Genomic DNA, 17,704 nt, shown 5'->3' with positions numbered 1-17,704 from the left:
TTTGCACTAATACAGGTCCTTCTCAAAATATTAGCATATTGTGATAAAGTTTATTATTTTCCATAATGTAATGATGAAAATTTAACATTCATATATTTTAGATTCATTGCACACTAACTGAAATATTTCAGGTCTTTTATTGTCTTAATACGGATGATTTTGGCATACAGCTCATGAAAACCCAAAATTCCTATCTCACAAAATTAGCATATTTCATCCGACCAATAAAAGAAAAGTGTTTTTAATACAAAAAACGTCAACCTTCAAATAATCATGTACAGTTATGCACTCAATACTTGGTCGGGAATCCTTTTGCAGAAATGACTGCTTCAATGCGGCGTGGCATGGAGGCAATCAGCCTGTGGCACTGCTGAGGTCTTATGGAGGCCCAGGATGCTTCGATAGCGGCCTTTAGCTCATCCAGAGTGTTGGGTCTTGAGTCTCTCAACGTTCTCTTCACAATATCCCACCGATTCTCTATGGGGTTCAGGTCAGGAGAGTTGGCAGGCCAATTGAGCACAGTGATACCATGGTCAGTAAACCATTTACCAGTGGTTTTGGCACTGTGAGCAGGTGCCAGGTCGTGCTGAAAAATGAAATCTTCATCTCCATAAAGCTTTTCAGCAGATGGAAGCATGAAGTGCTCCAAAATCTCCTGATAGCTAGCTGCATTGACCCTGCCCTTGATAAAACACAGTGGACCAACACCAGCAGCTGACAGGGCACCCCAGACCATCACTGACTGTGGGTACTTGACACTGGACTTCTGGCATTTTGGCATTTCCTTCTCCCCAGTCTTCCTCCAGACTCTGGCACCTTGATTTCCGAATGACATGCAGAATTTGCTTTCATCCAAAAAAAGTACTTTGGACCACTGAGCAACAGTCCAGTGCTGCTTCTCTGTAGCCCAGGTCAGGCGCTTCTGCCGCTGTTTCTGGTTCAAAAGTGGTTTGACCTGGGGAATGCGGCACCTGTAGCCCATTTCCTGCACACGCCTGTACACGGTGGCTCTGGAAGTTTCTACTCCAGACTCAGTCCACTGCTTCTGCAGGTCCCCCAAGGTCTGGAATCGGCCCTTCTCCACAATCATCCTCAGGGTCCGATCACCTCTTCTCGTTGTGCAGCGTTTTCTGCCACACTTTTTCCTTCCCACAGACTTCCCACTGAGGTGCCTTGATACAGCACTCTGGGAACAGCCTATTCGTTCAGAAATGTCTTTCTGTGTCTTACCCTCTTGCTTGAGGGTGTCAATAGTGGCCTTCTGGACAGCAGTCAGGTCGGCAGTCTTACCCATGATTGGGGTTTGGAGTGATGAACCAGGCTGGGAGTTTTAAAGGCCTCAGGAATCTTTTGCAGGTGTTTAGAGTTAACTCGTTGATTCAGATGATTAGGTTCATAGCTCGTTTAGAGACCCTTTTAATGATATGCTAATTTTGTGAGATATGAATTTTGGGTTTTCATGAGCTGTATGCCAAAATCATCCGTATTAAGACAATAAAAGACCTGAAATATTTCAGTTAGTGTGCAATGAATCTAAAATATATGAATGTTAAATTTTCATCATGACATTATGGAAAATAATGAACTTTATCACAATATGCTAATTTTTTGAGAAGGACCTGTAGTCTGTGTTAGGTTTTTGTTCTGGGATTTTCCTATTTTTGGTAAGTCTAATGAGTCAAGAAATGTTTTAACTTCTTCTGTTTTATTCTGTTGTGGTTGTGTATATAGTGTTTTGTAATATGTTTGAAAGGCTTTGTCAATCCCTTCTAAACTATTTTCTAAATTTCCTGTCTCTGGGTTAATTATTGAACACACTGAGTGCATTATTTATTTCTTACAAATTTCCCTTGCAAGTAATTTTGTTGCCTTTGGCCCTGTCTCATAAAATGATTGCTTTCAGAATTGATATTTCTTCTCCTCCTCTTCTCTACATAAGTCTAGAATTTTATTTTTTATTTTTTTTAATTTGTGCTTCTCTGTGATCAAGTTGAGTGTTAATATCCATTTTTTAACTCTTTTAATGAATAGTTAATTTAATTCTTTTTCCTTCCTTTTCTTAATAGCTGTGCTTAGTGATATAAATTTCCCTCTTATTACAGCCTTTAATGTGTCCCATAAAACGTTGGGATCAACTTCTCCATTGTCATTTAATTCTAGGAAGTTTTTTATTTCTGTTTTTACTTCTTTTATGACATTTTTCTCGTTTAGCAGGCCTGTATTTTGCCTCCATATAGTTTTTTTTACGTCTTATGTCTAGATTAAGAGTTAAATAAATTGGCGAGAGGTCTGACAAGCTTCTAGAACCAATTTCACACTTTCTTATTCTTATTCTTATTCTCAATCGTTTCTAAGAACTAAAAAGAGATCTATGCTTGGAAAATACTTCGTGAGGGGGGGGAGAGAAGTAGGTAAATTCCTTGTCTGTCGGGTGCAGCTCTCGCCAAACAACCAACAAACCAATATCAACCAGTCTCCTTTTTAACAGTTTACTTTGTGGTGTGGCCTTCCTTTTGTTATTGGTCGTGTCGTTTTTATTCAGAACTGTATTAAAGTCAGCTGCCCATATTATTATACCTTGTGATTCTGATGAAATCAAATCTTGGATTTTTTCTAAAAACTGTGGATCATAATGCGGGGGCATATAAATTGAAAGGAGGGTAACTAATTTCCCTTCAATCTTACCCAGGACCAATATGTATCTACCTTCACTATCTTTTATTTGTTTAAGGGGTTCGAAGTGTGTAGCGTTATGTATTAGCACTGAAACTCCTCTTTTATGACCTATTTTAGACGAGCTGTGAAAAACATTCCTAAATCCAATTTTTTTTTAGCTTCTCATGCCCCGTTGGGGATAGATGAGTTTCTTGAAGAAATAGAATATGGATTTTACTCGTACTCGTACTCGTCGTCTAACGATTTATCCGGGATCGGGTCGCGGGGGCAGCAGACTCAGCAGAGACACCCAGACGTCCCTCTCCCCAGACACCTCCTCGAGGGGGAGCCCACGGCGTTCCCAGGCCAGCCGAGAGACATAGTCCCTCCAGCGTGTCCTGGGCCGTCCCCTGGGCCTCCTCCCGGTGGGACGTGCCTGGAACACCTCCCGAGGAAGGCGTCCAGGAGGCATCCGGTATAGATGCCCGAGCCACCTCAACTGGCTCCTCTCGATGTGGAGGAGCAGCGGCTCTACTCCAAGCCCCTCCCGGATGGCCGAGCCCCTCACCCTATCTCTAAGGGTGTGCCCGGCCACCCTACGGAGGAAGCTCATTTCAGCCGCTTGCATCCGGGATCTCGTTCTTTCGGTCATGACCCAAAGATCATGGCCATAGGTGAGGGTGGGAACGTAGACCGACCGGTAAATCAAGAACTTCAATTTTCAGCTCAGCTCTCTCTTCACCACAATGGACCGGCACAGCGCCCCCATTACTGTGGCAGCCGCACCGATCCGTCTGTCGATCTCCCGCTCCATTCTTCCCTCACTCGTGAACAAGACCCCGAGATACTTGAACTCCTCCACTTGAGACAGGAACTCCCCTCCAACCTGAAGAGGACAAGCCACCCTTTTCCGGTCGAGAACCATGGCCTCGGACTTGGAGGAGCTGATCTTCATCCCAGCCGCTTCACACTCTGCCGCGAACCGCCCCAGTGCATGCTGTAGGTCTTGGCTAGAGGGGGCCAGCAGGACCACGTCATCCGCAAAAAGAAGAGACGAAATCCACTGGTCCCCATACCAGACCCCCTCCGGCCCTTGGCTGCGCCTAGAAATCTTGTCCATAAAAGTTATGAACAGGACCGGTGACAAAGGGGATCCCTGCCGGAGTCCAACATGCCCCGGGAACAGGTCCGACTTAGTGCCGGCAATGCGGACCAAACTCCTGCTCTGCTCGTACAGGGACCGGATGGCCCCTAATAAAGGGCCCCCGATTCCATACTCCTGGAGCACCCCCAAAGGGTATCACGAGGGACACATTCGAATGCCTTCTCCAGGTCCACAAAACACATGTGGACCGGTTGGGCAAACTCCCATGAACCCTCGAGCACCCTGTAGAGGGTATAGAGCTGGTCCAGTGTTCCACGGCCGGGACGAAAACCACACTGCTCCTCCTGAAGCCGAGGTTCGACTATCGGCCGGACTCTCCTCTCCAATACCCTGGCGTAGGCCTTTCCAAGGAGGCTGAGGAGTGTGATCCCCCTGTAGTTGGAACACACCCTCCGGTCACCCTTCTCATGTAGGGGGACCACCACCCCAGAGGCACTGTCCCCGACCGCCACGCAATGTTGAAGAGGCGTGTCAACCATGACAGCCCTACAACATCCAGAGACTTGAGGTACTCAGGGCGGATCTCATCCACCCCCGAAGCCTTGCCACCATGGAGCTTTTTAACCACCTTGGTGACTTCAGCCTGGGTGATGAAAGAGTCCAACCCCGAGTCCCCAGCCTCTGCTTCCACGAAATGCGTGATGGCAGGATTGAGGAGATCCTCGAAGTACTCCTTCCACCGCCCGATAATGTCCTCAGTCGAGGTCAGCAGCCTCCCACCCCCACTATAAATAGTGTTGGTGAAGCACTGCTTCCCCCTCCTGAGGCGCCGGACGGTTTGCCAGAATTGTTTCAAGGCCAACCGGTAGTCCTTCTCCATGGCCTCACCGAACTTCTCCCAGGCCCGAGTTTTTGCCACTGCCACAGCCCGGGCCGCAGCATGCTTAGCCTCACGGTACCCGTCAGCCGCCTCAGGAGTCCCGCAAGCCAACCACAGCCGATAGGACTCCTTCTTCAGCTTAACAGCATCCCTTATCGCCGGTGTCCACCACTGGGTTCTGGGATTGCCGCCGCAACAGGCACCGCAGACCTTACGGCCGCAGCTACGGGCAGCAGCATCGACAATAGATGCGGAGAACATGGTCCACTCGGACTGTATGTCTCCAACATCCCTCGGAATCTGGTCAAAGCTCTCCCGGAGGTGGGAGTTGAATACATCCCTGGCCAAGGGCTCGACCAGACATTCCCAGCAGACCCTTGCTATGCGCTTGGGCCGGCCTATCCCTTTTTAATTTAGAAATTACTCTGCTCCTCTTAACTGGGTTGCTAAGACCATTAACATTCCAAGAAGCTGCTCTTATATCAACATTATTCCTACCAGTATATTTTCCTAAGCCGGCAGTTTGAACACAAGTAACAACAGGAACATGGAGAACATAACACAAATACAAATAAGACGTCTTCCATCTTCAGGGCTACGCTATGCCTTATCATCGTACAACTTTGTTTCCCATATTGTAGGAGGAACAGACCTACCATAAGTAGGGGCTCCTTCTCTGTCTGCGACAAAGTTCCCTCACCTTCGAGCATGACAGGTTATTTCCCTCCATTAGTCCTGATCAGTATAATGTTTTATATATAAGATGGGAGAAACGCTTAGGTATTAGCACTAAAGAAAAATTACGGAAATGTCATCCTTCTCCTTAACAATATTATTACTGTAGGTTATTATAACTTATATACTTATTAAAAGTACGCAACATGAGGCAGGTTATACTTGGTCTCGTCAAAATTCTCGGAGTTTTTCTCGCAGAGTGTGATCTGACCGCTTTGCTCCAGTGCATATCTTGGTGACTTGCTGGATATGGTATGGTGTTTGGAAGCGTATCATTTCTTCTTTGAAAATCTTCTTGATGTTCTTGTATTTAAGCTTATTTATCTCTATAGGAAGATCGTGCACAAATGAGATCAATTTGCCCTCATAGAAGATGTTTTTTCCCGACGCCGCTCTTAGGATTTTCTCTTTTATGTCGTATCTATGAAAGTTAATGAGAATAGATCTTGTAATCGCTGCATCCTGCGGTTTAGGGCCCAATCACCTGTGTGCACGTTGTATTTGCAGATCAGGATCTTTGTCAATGGAAAGATGCTCCTTCAGAAAATTTGTCATGAACATTAGCATGGCGTTGCCCTCGGCTTCTTTGATGCCACAGATGCGGATATTGTTGCGTCAGGATCTGCCTTCTAGATCTGTGACTTTATTCATAGAGTTTTCTGTTGTTTGAGGCAGCTAATCAGCGGCTCTTTCAGGTCTACGTTCACCGTCTCTAGCTTGTTCAGTCATTGCTCTGATTCAGTTAGCCTTGAGCCATGATTACGAATATCTGTACTGACCTCCTCCAACTTCTTGATCATCTCCCTCTTAAAGCTGCTCAAGTCCTGCTTTCTGTCATTTCTCAATGTGATGACCTCGTTTTGCATTTCTTTAATATTGTTGCTTAGGTTCTGGATAGCCTTTGCAGTTGTTAGCTCGCCTTCCTCGCTTGTCTTGGTGGCCTGCATCGTGCTGGGTTTGTTTTTGTCGTTTGCTGGATCAGTCCTTGCTTGACCGTCACTTTTAGTGTCCCCCAGTCTCTTTTTTGATCTTACACCACGCATAGTATGTCATTTTGAGATAAGCCAAATGAATTATCGAGTTTTAGTGGAGTTTTCTTAAATCTGACCAGGACAGTTAAGAGTTTTAGTCTGCCATCTTGAACCGCTCCGCCGGAAGTCCCTGAGGAGATGTTCAGAGCAGTGAGGAGGACCTTTAATGAACCTAAGAGTGTCTGAAGCAGAGAAGATGGAGGAGAGAAAGGAGAGATCTTCTCCTCCAATGAACAACAGTGAATGAATAAAACGCTACCAGCTCCATGGTGCAGAGATCCACCTCCTAAACAGTCGAGTTAATGAGAACAGAAACTTCTAGAACAATCATATAATTATTAATATAGAGATAAGATTAACTTTATCATCCCCCTAGGAGGAAATTAAATAGTTTCAGCAGCAGAACAAGTTAAAGGTTGTTGTAGAAAGATTTGTATCCAGAGACTGATGATTGTCACTCAGAATCAGCTTTATTTTAATCTTGCATTAGAGAAGGATTTTTTTACAGCATTGGAGATGCGCTCAGTAGTGCTGCCAAATCATTCTGACCAGACAAAGCAAAGGTTCTCCTATAAGCTACAAGAGTTTTCAAGGTGACTCTCATGAGACCCAGAGAGACGAGGTGAAACCTGTTGTTCTAGACATAATCTTAACAGTGTGGCGTACATATTATCTCATAGGCTGAGAAACCATTACTCTAAGACTAAATAAGAGAAGAATGGATCAACACTCAGGGGTTCTAATACTTTTGTCAGTTCCTGTAGAGAATTAAAGAGCAAATCAAGCGAGGCACTAAAAATGTGATATTAGGAAGGATAAATAAATAATAGAAACAATAATAAATAACCATGAATACAAAGTGAACAAAATTACAAACAATATAGAACCGATTTAAATATTTACAGAATGTAAAATGCTTTAAAGAAATACATTTGGAAAAAATTGGAAAACTCAAAAAAACATATATACATATATATATATATATATATATATATATATATATATATATCCACACACCCTGCACATAAACTGTTTAGAGTTTTACCTTCAGGTGGCGCTACAGAGCACTGTTCACTAAAACCAGCCGCCACAGAGACAGTTTCTTCCTCCAGGCTGTTTCTCTGTTGAACATTTAATAGAGTACAGAACAACAGCATATAGATGTTGCAAATGTACCTTTTTATTATATATGTGTATATTGTATATTGTAAATATGTTTATTCTTTAATGCAAAAACAGAACCAGAGAGCAAAGTGTACCGGAGTCAAATTCCTTGTTTGTATGTACGAACTTGGCAATAAAGTTGATTCTGATTCTGAAAGTGTATCCAATAATCTGAGCTCTATATGAAGATCATGTAAATAAGCTACGTTCAAACATGTTGATGTTGTGGGATAATTCATTTAATAAGTTTAAGTTTTATCATCATGATTTAAACATTTCTTAATCCAGATAAATTCTATTATCGGTTAATTTCTCTCCATTAATTAATAGAAGTGCATTTGTTTTGTTGTTGTTTCTTTAAACAACCAATCACAGCTCTTAGAAGACAGCATCATACCTAGCAACGGGATCAACTCCTCCTTACTAAGAGGAGTTTCTGTTGTCTCCTCAGAGTCTCAGCAGAAAACTGAATCCCTCTGAAGCTGAGGCTCCTTGGCAGGAAGGTTTAGGGTAAATTAGGAGCTCTGAGAGACTCTGAGGATCTTTAGGAATACGGGCCCTGGACTATTGGAACCAAGCTCAGCCTCAGCCTTTTGCTTACTTCAGTACAGGGATCTGTTTTTGAATTAAATAGTTTTATTGTCATCATACATTTGCACAACTAAATTAAACACGCTCTCAGCTGGTATATTATTCCCAGTTAGACAGTGAAGACCAGTAAAAACAGGGGTAAAAGTGGCCTTATATGGACTGCCTGTGGCAATGGTTCACTAAGGAGACACTCCTATAGCGCCCCCAGAGAACAAAAGGGCAAACTGGTTGTTCTTCTGGGTTTTTTGGAACATCTCAACCTGGAGATGTCCTCCAGAAGAAGGAAGGAGGCAGCTGATCCCTGTTCCTGCTGTTTTTAGCACCTTTTGTCCATCCTTACTGTCAGCAGCAGAACAGCCAGCATGGAGCATGCTCAGCTGTAGAGCCGTGGGACATCTCCTGCAGGATTTTCTTAAAGCATCAAGTTCCTGCCATGACTTTTTTTATCACTGATATCCTGTTAGCTGACCAGGAAAGGTCCTGGGAGATGATGGCCCCACAGGAACCTGAAGGTGGTGGCTGTTTCCACCTTCTCACCATTGATGAGGAGCGAGGCAGGTTCTGTTCTGTTTGCTAAGGTCCAGCACTATTTCCTTAGTTAAGCTGATGTTCAAGGCCAGGTTGGCACCATTTGGACAGTAGGCTGATTCGTCTCCTCCTGAGCTGAGATCAGCCACTGTTGGGTCTTACGTTGCTTTAAGCTCAGGGTTGTTTTTTACGCTCAATGCTTTGTAAAAACACATTTTGTCGTAAGGAACGAATTCCTCAACCCCAGGTTTACTTTCAACTGACAGAAAAGCAACAGTCAACGTTTCCTTTAGCTCTGTGCAGTTAGAAAACGACTGTTATCTCTCCCAGTGACAAACTGCATGACAATAATCTGGAAGATATCTGCAGCTTATCTGCAGATAATGTGAGGGAATCATGTGATGAGTTTGTTTGACTTCCTGAATACATCATATTCATTCAGTCAAATGTGCCTGAAACATTACAGAATAATACCTACTTCTCTGTTAAACTCTGCCAGCATTAGTATAAAGAGCAACGATCTGTGTGGCGTTTTCAGAAAGCTGAGTCCCAGTTGGCCTATGAGCTCCAGGCAGCCAAGGAGCAGCAGAAAATCCGGCTGGAGGAAATAGAGATTCAAGTTGTGCAGAGGAAGAAGGAGATCACCATCGAGGAGAAGGAAATCGACCGAACTGACAAAGAACTGATTGCCACCGTGAGGAGGCCCGTTGAGGCCGAGGCCTACAAAATGCAGCAGCTGGCTGAGGGGCAGAAGTCAGTGAAAACACCTTCATTACCTTTGCTGCACATCTATAAACTGTCATATTTCTCTGGAAGTGAATATTTTTGCTTCTGTCAAACAGAGATTCAAATTTTAGTCTGAAACAGCCTTCGTCTGTGTTTAATGACATGTGCCTTTGCATCAGGATGAAGACGGTTCTGATTGCCCAGGCCGAGGCGGAGAAGATCAAGAAGATCGGAGAGGCTGAGGCTTCCTCAATAGAAGCTGTGGGAAAAGCCGAGGCTGAGAAGATGAGGCTGAAGGCTGAAGCCTACCAGCAGTATGGAGAGGCAGCAAAGATTGCTCTGGTCCTTGAAGCTCTGCCCAAGGTAATGCTCACACAAACTCATCTAGAGTGTGTTCATCAATTGCACACAGAAGGAAAACGTGTCAGTTCTTCTGTCCTGGTGTGTGTTGGATCAAAGACAGGTACAAAGAAGCAGCCATGTTGTTCTCATAACCCCCTCACACTCCTTTATTTAGCTTTAGCTGAACTTTATATGTGATAAAGCAACACATCTAACTGTGTCTTTGCAGATTACTTCAAAGGTGGCGGCGCCGTTAGCCAAAACAAACGAGATCGTCATCCTCAGCGGAGAGGGCAGCCGTGTGACGGGTGAAATGAACCGCCTGCTGGCCGAACTTCCTGTGTCTGTCAACGCTCTCACCGGAGTGGATCTGTCAAAGGTTTGCAGTCCAGGCCCTCTTCTATGGTTTATATGTGGAAAATTAAAACAATGTCTGGTCTGACTGTTATCCAGAACAGAACATTTTAACTCAATATTTATTGCCTGTTGTCCGTGGTTGATAGAAAGGTGGCTAAAAGGAAGCTACTGTTGAAATACAGTTTCAAGTTTGCTAAAAGCCACGTAGGGGAAAAAGGAGATTGGACTTTCTGGCCTACCTGCAAAAGGCTGCGTGTGCTGGAACACCAACGCTGCACTAAACCCTGAACACACCATCCCCAGTGGCAGGCATGGTGGTGGCAGCATCATGCTGTGGGAATGCTGTTTTTCTCCAACAGGAACAGGGAAGCTGGTCAGAGTTGATGGAAAATGGATGGAGCCAAATCCAGGAAATTCTTAGGAGGAGACCTGTTGGAGGCTGCAAAAGACTTGAAACTGTGGTGGAGGTTTGCACTCCAGCAGGACAACCTGCCTGAACGCACAGCCAGAGATACATGGATGGTTTAGATCAGGAGTCTCAAATGTCAGTCCTTGAGGGTTGGTGTCCTGCAACCTTTAGATGTGTCACCTTAATCAAATATTGGGTTATTAGCAGGACTCTGTAAAACCTGACTAGATGTGGAGAAGGTCATTTAGCCTTTTGATTCAGGCGAGCTGAACCAGGGACGCATTTCAAAATTGCAGGACTGGAGTCTAAGACCCCTGGTTTAGATCAAAGCATATTAATGTGTTGGAATGGTCCAGTCAAAGTCCAGAGAGAATTGAAATTTGCTGTTCACTCTCCATCCACCCTGAGTTTGAGCCAATTTGCAAAGACGAAAGGTTAACAAATGAGCCTCTAGATGTGCAGGGCTGGTAGAGATGGAACCCAAAACCCTGCAGCTGGTAGCTGGAGCAAGAGGTGGTTCTACAAAGTATTTGCTTGAGTAGGATGGACAGAAATGCTGCCGCATTTTCAGATTTAATTAGATACATTTATTTAAAAACAATGTATCATTCTCCTGTTTCACAATTATACATGGCTTTGTGACGCTCTTTCACAAAAAGCCTCAATAAAATGCATTAAAGTTTGTCGTTTTAATGGGACAAAATGTAGTAAGTGTAAGGGGTGTGAATACATTTCCAAGGCACTGCATTAAAACATAAAACTTTGCAGAATCGCAGTAAAATGCTGCGTTTTGACTTCTTTCTGCTGCTGTTTCCCAGCTGAATGTGAAGGACGCTGAGAAGCTCAGAGTGATCTCTCCCTTTCTCTCCTCAGATCCCTTTGCTCCAGAAGATGACCTCTGCTGAAGCCTGAGAGCCGAGGACTCCACTCGATCGTTGTATGCACTCATAGACTGCCTTTAATAACACTTGAAGACGTGTTGTTTTCTACGTATTTTCTGGATACCTCTGGTGCCTTACTTTATACAGGACCAGAAAATCTGCATGCACTGCTGCTCATTCAGAAATGTTGTCTTGAAACCGGGGAATATTTTGTTGTTGGTACTTATTTCTTATTGTATGTATATTATTTCATGAAGACAGCTGAAGCCAGACTGATGTGATGGTAGACTGCCTGCTGAATCTGATCCAGATTATATGCACCAAACTTTTAATGTGATAAATTTCATTTGCTATTGAATCCCTGGTCTTTTTATTTAAAGAAGCTGCTGTTGTTACTGTGTACGGTCTGTATGTTGCAGGGATTTCTGTTCAATTATATGCCTCTCATGTGAGACACCTGCGTTCTGTAGATAATCAGATACAGATATATACATTTATTTTTTGTTTTGTGTAAAGGTGCTTTTAGTTGTAAATTTTGTCAGTTTTATGAACTAAATGCTTGAATGGCTTTGGTTGGTTTTTAAACATAAAGGTGCTTGTAATCTAAAAACGTTGTTTGGGTTGAGCATTAAAAGCTGCTGTTTTTTCCCTCTGAAAACTATTGATTTTAAACCATTTTTGCAGAAAATAAAACGTGTGCAAATACTGTTATGTTGTGATGAGGCTCTTTGACGTTTAGCAGCGGTCTTCATGCAGGAGGTTTGGCCGTGGTGTCGACTGCATAACATTAGTGATAAAAAGGTCTTTGAGTTGTTTCTGTAGAGGAAAAATAGATTTAAATACAAAGACCAAACAGAACAGGCTTGATGTAACGTGTAGGTTTAAATTCATGCTAGTTTCCTGCAGATCAAAGCCATGTTTAACAGGTTCATTCATTGTTTTTAGAAATTGCACTTTGTTTATTCATATCTCAGATTTTTTTACTGACCTAAAGTAGACTTAAACCTATCAATATTTTCTACGTTTTTAACTTCTGATCCTGATGTTTATGACTGTAACCTTGCTTTGTTGTTTTGAGGTCCGGTTCGGATCTGCTGTACAGAATCCTTCCGTTTGTCCCTGAGAACAAAGCACCGTGGAGGTTCGATCCAGACGTCCTCAGGCAGATTAAAATCGAACCCAGTGGTAGTTGGTGTAGAAAACAAGACTGTTATTGTTGAACTCATTCCTATATGCGCTGTGTTTCAGAGGAGCTCCAAGCCGATTTGTTCTGCATGTTGTTCATCTGTGTGTGCTTACACTTAATGTCATTCGAATAAATCAAACTGCTGTAATTATTTGGGTTTCCATGGTGATTGTTTCGCCGCCACAGTATTTATCACATTCACGATGTCAATCAGTACTAGGCCTAACGCTGGTTTATCAGCATGCTTATTCTGCTCACGGTCATGGGGAAAGGAAGGTACACCCCATGACCCAAAAGCTTGTAGAACCATTCTTCTAACTCGGATCAGAGGAATTCTGGAGAAGAAAAATGGTAGAACAGACGCTGTGTTGAACATTATGGTGACGGCAAGGAGGACTTCCAGGCTGAATGGGTTATGCCATAACTGAGTGTGTAACCGACTATATAAACTTCTGTGTGGATAACATCATCTCCACCAGAACCGTGAGATGTTTCCCCAATAACAAACCTTGGATCACCAATGACCTGAAGGACCTGCTTAACAAGAAAAAAAGAGCCTTCAGAGAGGGAGACAGAGAATTATTGAGTTTACAGAAGCAACTTAAAGTCAAGATAAGAGACAGCAAGGAGGTGTACAAGAAGAAGCTGGAGAGCAGCTCCAGCAAAACAATATCAGAGATGTGTGGACAGGGATGAAGAAGATCACAGGCTTCAAGCAGAAAGATAATCAGACCGATGAAGGTCTGGACAGAACCAATGAACTGAACACCTTCTTCAATAGGTTCAGTTCAGAAACCAGCTTCACATCCTCCTCTCCTGCTCACAGCCAAACAGACATCTCACCCTCCTTTGACCCACAGGACCCACAGCTGTCCAGTAACACCTCAAATGTTTTATCTTCCACCTCAGCCCTAGACCCTTCTGCTTCTACATGTTTGCCTTCAACCATATCAGAAGATGCTGATGCTTCCTTTGCTTCACCCTTCCACCTGTGTGTCTCAAGAAGTCTAGTGAAGATGCAACTGGAGAGACTGAATAGGAATAAGGCTGCAGGTCCAGATCATGTCAGCCCTAGAGTCCTGAAGGTCTGTGCAGAGCAACTCTGTGGGATTCTGCAGCACCTCTTCAACCTTAGCCTGGCCCAGAAGAAGGTTCCGGTGTTGTGGAAGACCTCCTGTCTTGTTCTGGTACCAAAGAAAACTCACCCATCAGTCCTCAATGACTATAGACCTGTTGCCCTGACATCTCACATCATGAAGGTCCTAGAGAGACTCCTGTTGGCCCACCTGAGTAAGCAAACAATAAACCATCAGGACCTCCTTCAGTTTGCTTATCGCTGTGGAGTTGGAGTTGAAGATACTCTCACCATTCCTTTTCACTCTGTACACCTCAGACTTCCAGTACAAGACAGACTCCTGTCATCTGCAGAAATACTCAGATGATTCTGGAGTTGTTGGTGGATCAGAGATGGACAAGAAGCTGAGTACAGGAAGGTGGTGGACCACTTTGTGGCATGGTGTGGAAACAATCATCTCATTTTGAACGTGACTAAAACAAAGGAGATGATTGTAGATTTTAAGAGAAACAGGAATAAGTCAAAAACTATTTCTATCATGGGAGAAGAAGTGGAGGTGGTGGAGGAGTATAAATACCTCGGTGTTCACCTGGACAACACACTAGAGTGGAGATGCAACTGTGAAGCCATCTACAAGAAGGGACAGAGCAGACTGTACTTCTTGAGGAAGCTTAGGTCCTTTGGTGTTTGCAGCAAGATGCTGCAGATCTTCTATAAGTCTGTTGTGGAGAGTCTGATCTCTTCTCCATCATCTGCTGGGGAAGCAGCATCAGAACCAGGGACTTAAAAAACCTCAACAAGCTGATAAAGAAGGCTGGTTCTGTTCTGGAGACTCCTCTGGAACCTCTGAAGATCATTGTGGAAAGAAGGATTCTTCATAAAATGAAGAACATTATGGAGAACCCTGATCATCCTCTTCATGAGACTGTCCTACAACAACAGAGTGTCTTCAGTCAGAGGCTTCTTCAGATCTGCTGTAAGACGGAGCGCTACAGGAGATCCTTCCTGCCTACAGCCATCAGCATCTACAACGACTCTTTGAAGAAACCTTCATAATATGAGCTACAACATTTAATTTCCCTTTGGGATTAATAAAGTATTTTTGAATGACTGTGATCATTCAGGCTGTGGTCAAAACATGCTTAAGAAATAAAAAGGGTTTCAGTGCTTCAAGGAAACGGCTTTTCTATTGATTATTGAAAAAACTATAAATAATGTAGTCAGTCATCTTCAGAACCAGCTTACTCTGCTTATTCCATAGTGGGTCGTGGGGAAGCTGGTGCCTATCTCCAGCAATCTATGGGCAAAAGGTGGGGTTCACCCTGGACAGGTCGCCAGGTCAACACACAAACAACCAAGCACACACTCATTCATACACCTAAGGGCAATTTTAGATTGACCAATTAACCTAACAGGCATGTCTTTGGACTTCTAGGAAGCCAGAGTACCCGGTGAGAACCCATGCATGCACGTGGAGAACATGCAAACTCCATGCAGAAAGACCCCCAGCTGGGAATTGAACCCAGGACCTTCTTGCTGCAAGGCAACAGTGCTACCAACTGCACCACCGTGCAGCTCTATAAAGAATGTATTACATGCCATTCTAGAACTGGTATTGGTCTGGCAAAAATATGGATCTGGCAACAAAATGAAATGATCAGTTTACATGTTGATAATGTGGTTTATCAAGCGTTAATATTTTTATATACTGACGTGATTATCCTCTTATTAGGCAAACGCTCTTTTTGTTCAAATAATCACGTCCGACACCACATAAGAACAATAAACGTGTCATTTTCTGTTGTAAACAGAAGATTTTTTTAAGCACATGTGGTCCAACAAGAAGAAATGTGTACATGTGAGATCATTAAAGTCTATATTATTACATTTGCACATCTACATTTTGTAGTTCCTCACATTTCATACTCTGTGCACATGTTAACGGTATTATGTTTTCTTTTTGTGAGATTCACAGCATTTTATGTTTATGACATACAAATAAATTATATTGAACATATTTAAAGGCTTTTTACTGAACAACATCAAGTTCAATTCAATTCAGTTTATTTATATAGCTCCAATTCACAACACATGTCGTCTCAAGGTTCTTCACAACAGTCAGGTTCATACATTCCAATTAATCGTAACCATTGAACAGTTCAGTCAGATTCAGTTATTTATTCAAATTGGATAAAAAGTTTTTCTATCTAAGGAAACCCAGCAGATTACATCCAGTCAGTGACTTGCAGCATTCACTCCTCCTGGATGAGCATGTAGAGACAGTGGACAGTCACTGGTGTTGACTTTGCAGCAATCCCTCATACTGAGCATGCATGTAGCGACAGTGGAGAGGAAAAACTCCCTTTTAACAGGAAGAAACCTCCAGCAGAATCAGAACCAGGCTCAGTGTGAGCGGCCATCTGCCACGACCGACTGGGGGTTTGAGAGAACAGAGCAGAGACACAAAGAGAACAAAGAAGCACTGATCCAGGAGTACTTTCTATGGGAAGGAAAAGTAAATGTTAATGGATGTAGCTCCTTTAGTCGTTTCATCTAGAAAGAAAGAACAGATAAACTCTGAGCCAGTTTTCAAGGTTAGAGTCTGAAAGAGAGAACATAGAGTTAGTCACAGTAGAAGCTCAGTCAGTAGCCATGTCTAGGAGAGAGAAAGGGTTAAACACTGAAAGACAGGGCTATGTGGATCATCTGTAGAAGGTGAACATTAAGTTGTTGCCAGCAGAAGCTCGGACGATTCCCCTCTCCAGAAAGGTGTCACAGGTGGAGTTATAGGCTCATAGCCCGACCCGTTGTTAAATGCAACCAGTACTTCAGTCCTATAAGACAGAAACAGTTTAAAACATTCAGCACTGAAATGTTCTGATCCCAGAGGCTCTGGTAGTTGTTGAAGGTATTATTCAAATAAACAGAACAGAATGTAACACATGTAAGGCTTTATTTTTTTCTCAGCCCAAACAGCGTGACAAGCTGCATTAAATGTACAATAATGGTTGTAGACTGATATGTCCCAAACTGGTATCTACAACAACGTATTTCATAACTTTGTGGTATTGCTTCTAATAAGGAGTTGCATGGTAGGTCAAGCAATAAAAGATTTCTGGTTCATACACATGGTGAAGGTCCAGCATGGTTCTGGCTGTGTTGTACTTGTCCTTGGGACACTGGTCCTTTACTCTTTCATACCTGTTGTAATCAAAAATGTAGAAAGCATAGAGCTATTATCAACAGAGAAACAGAAATAATGCAGATATTAGAGCACAATATCAATAAATGGATTAAATATGTCAAATAATGCATTACACATCCTGACTCTGAGTGATCAGCATTTTTGTTTGGTATTTTATTAATTTTATAATGCAATGTAGTTTATTAATTCAATATTAATCGTTACTATCAGAAAACAGCAACATTTTCCTATGTATTGTTCATCAGATTATCATGACTACATAATCTGATTGCAGATGCATAATTTCAGAGACAAAACTGTACTTTTTCACGTAGTTTTACAGAGACTCGGTTTGCGGTCAGTTTGCTGCCGTGTGGGTCAGCCCCATCTGGGTTGGTTCTGTTGTACAAGTCTGCAGGTTTGCCAGTTTAATACATGACTGACAGACAGCGTCCCAGTTTGGTTCTTGTCTGAAACATCTGAAAACGTCCTCACCGCTAATAAAGCGCCGTATTTTCCTCTGAATGTCAACCAAACACACTCGTTTGCTCACCTTCACTTCTTCTAATTCTCGGTATGTAATGAAAACTTCTCTTTACTGCTTTATCAACCCAACAATACACAACAACACCCGGATGTAGGACGTGTGACGTCATGTGGGAACTATCTTTATCATTTATCCAATGGACGCAGCAAAGTGTTACTTTGCTTTTCCACACATTAAATTTTAATTTTGTGAAATAATGAGTTTGGAATATGCTGTCATGATCTATGTTCATATTTTAATATTTAAAGATTCTGGTAAATGACAGATTCTTTTATTAAACTGCCCTCCCGTCCAGTAGGTGGCAGTAA

At 42.9% G+C, this 17,704-nt stretch overlaps 1 protein-coding gene across 3 annotated transcripts in view; it reads left to right on the top strand.

The window, feature by feature from the left end:
• Window positions 1-12,741, top strand: part of LOC124883988 (flotillin-2) — a 42,934-nt gene extending 30,193 nt beyond the window's left edge. For 2 of the 3 annotated variants that reach the window (XM_047391535.1, XM_047391537.1), the window contains 4 exons: window positions 9,228-9,442; window positions 9,595-9,778; window positions 9,987-10,136; window positions 11,397-12,741. In XM_047391535.1, coding sequence (XP_047247491.1) covers window positions 9,228-9,442; window positions 9,595-9,778; window positions 9,987-10,136; window positions 11,397-11,435 — 588 coding nt within the window. In that variant the 3' untranslated portion in view covers window positions 11,436-12,741. The remainder of the gene's footprint in view (window positions 1-9,227; window positions 9,443-9,594; window positions 9,779-9,986; window positions 10,137-11,396) is intronic. The other variant, XM_047391536.1, reaches the window with a different exon arrangement.
• Window positions 12,742-17,704: the final 4,963 nt, after the last annotated feature.

Source organism: Girardinichthys multiradiatus, chromosome 18, assembly GCF_021462225.1.
Source record: "Girardinichthys multiradiatus isolate DD_20200921_A chromosome 18, DD_fGirMul_XY1, whole genome shotgun sequence".
NCBI lineage: Eukaryota > Metazoa > Chordata > Actinopteri > Cyprinodontiformes > Goodeidae > Girardinichthys > Girardinichthys multiradiatus.
The sequence above is the reverse complement of the archived record's forward strand: the minus strand, read 5'-3'. Positions and strand labels throughout refer to the sequence as shown.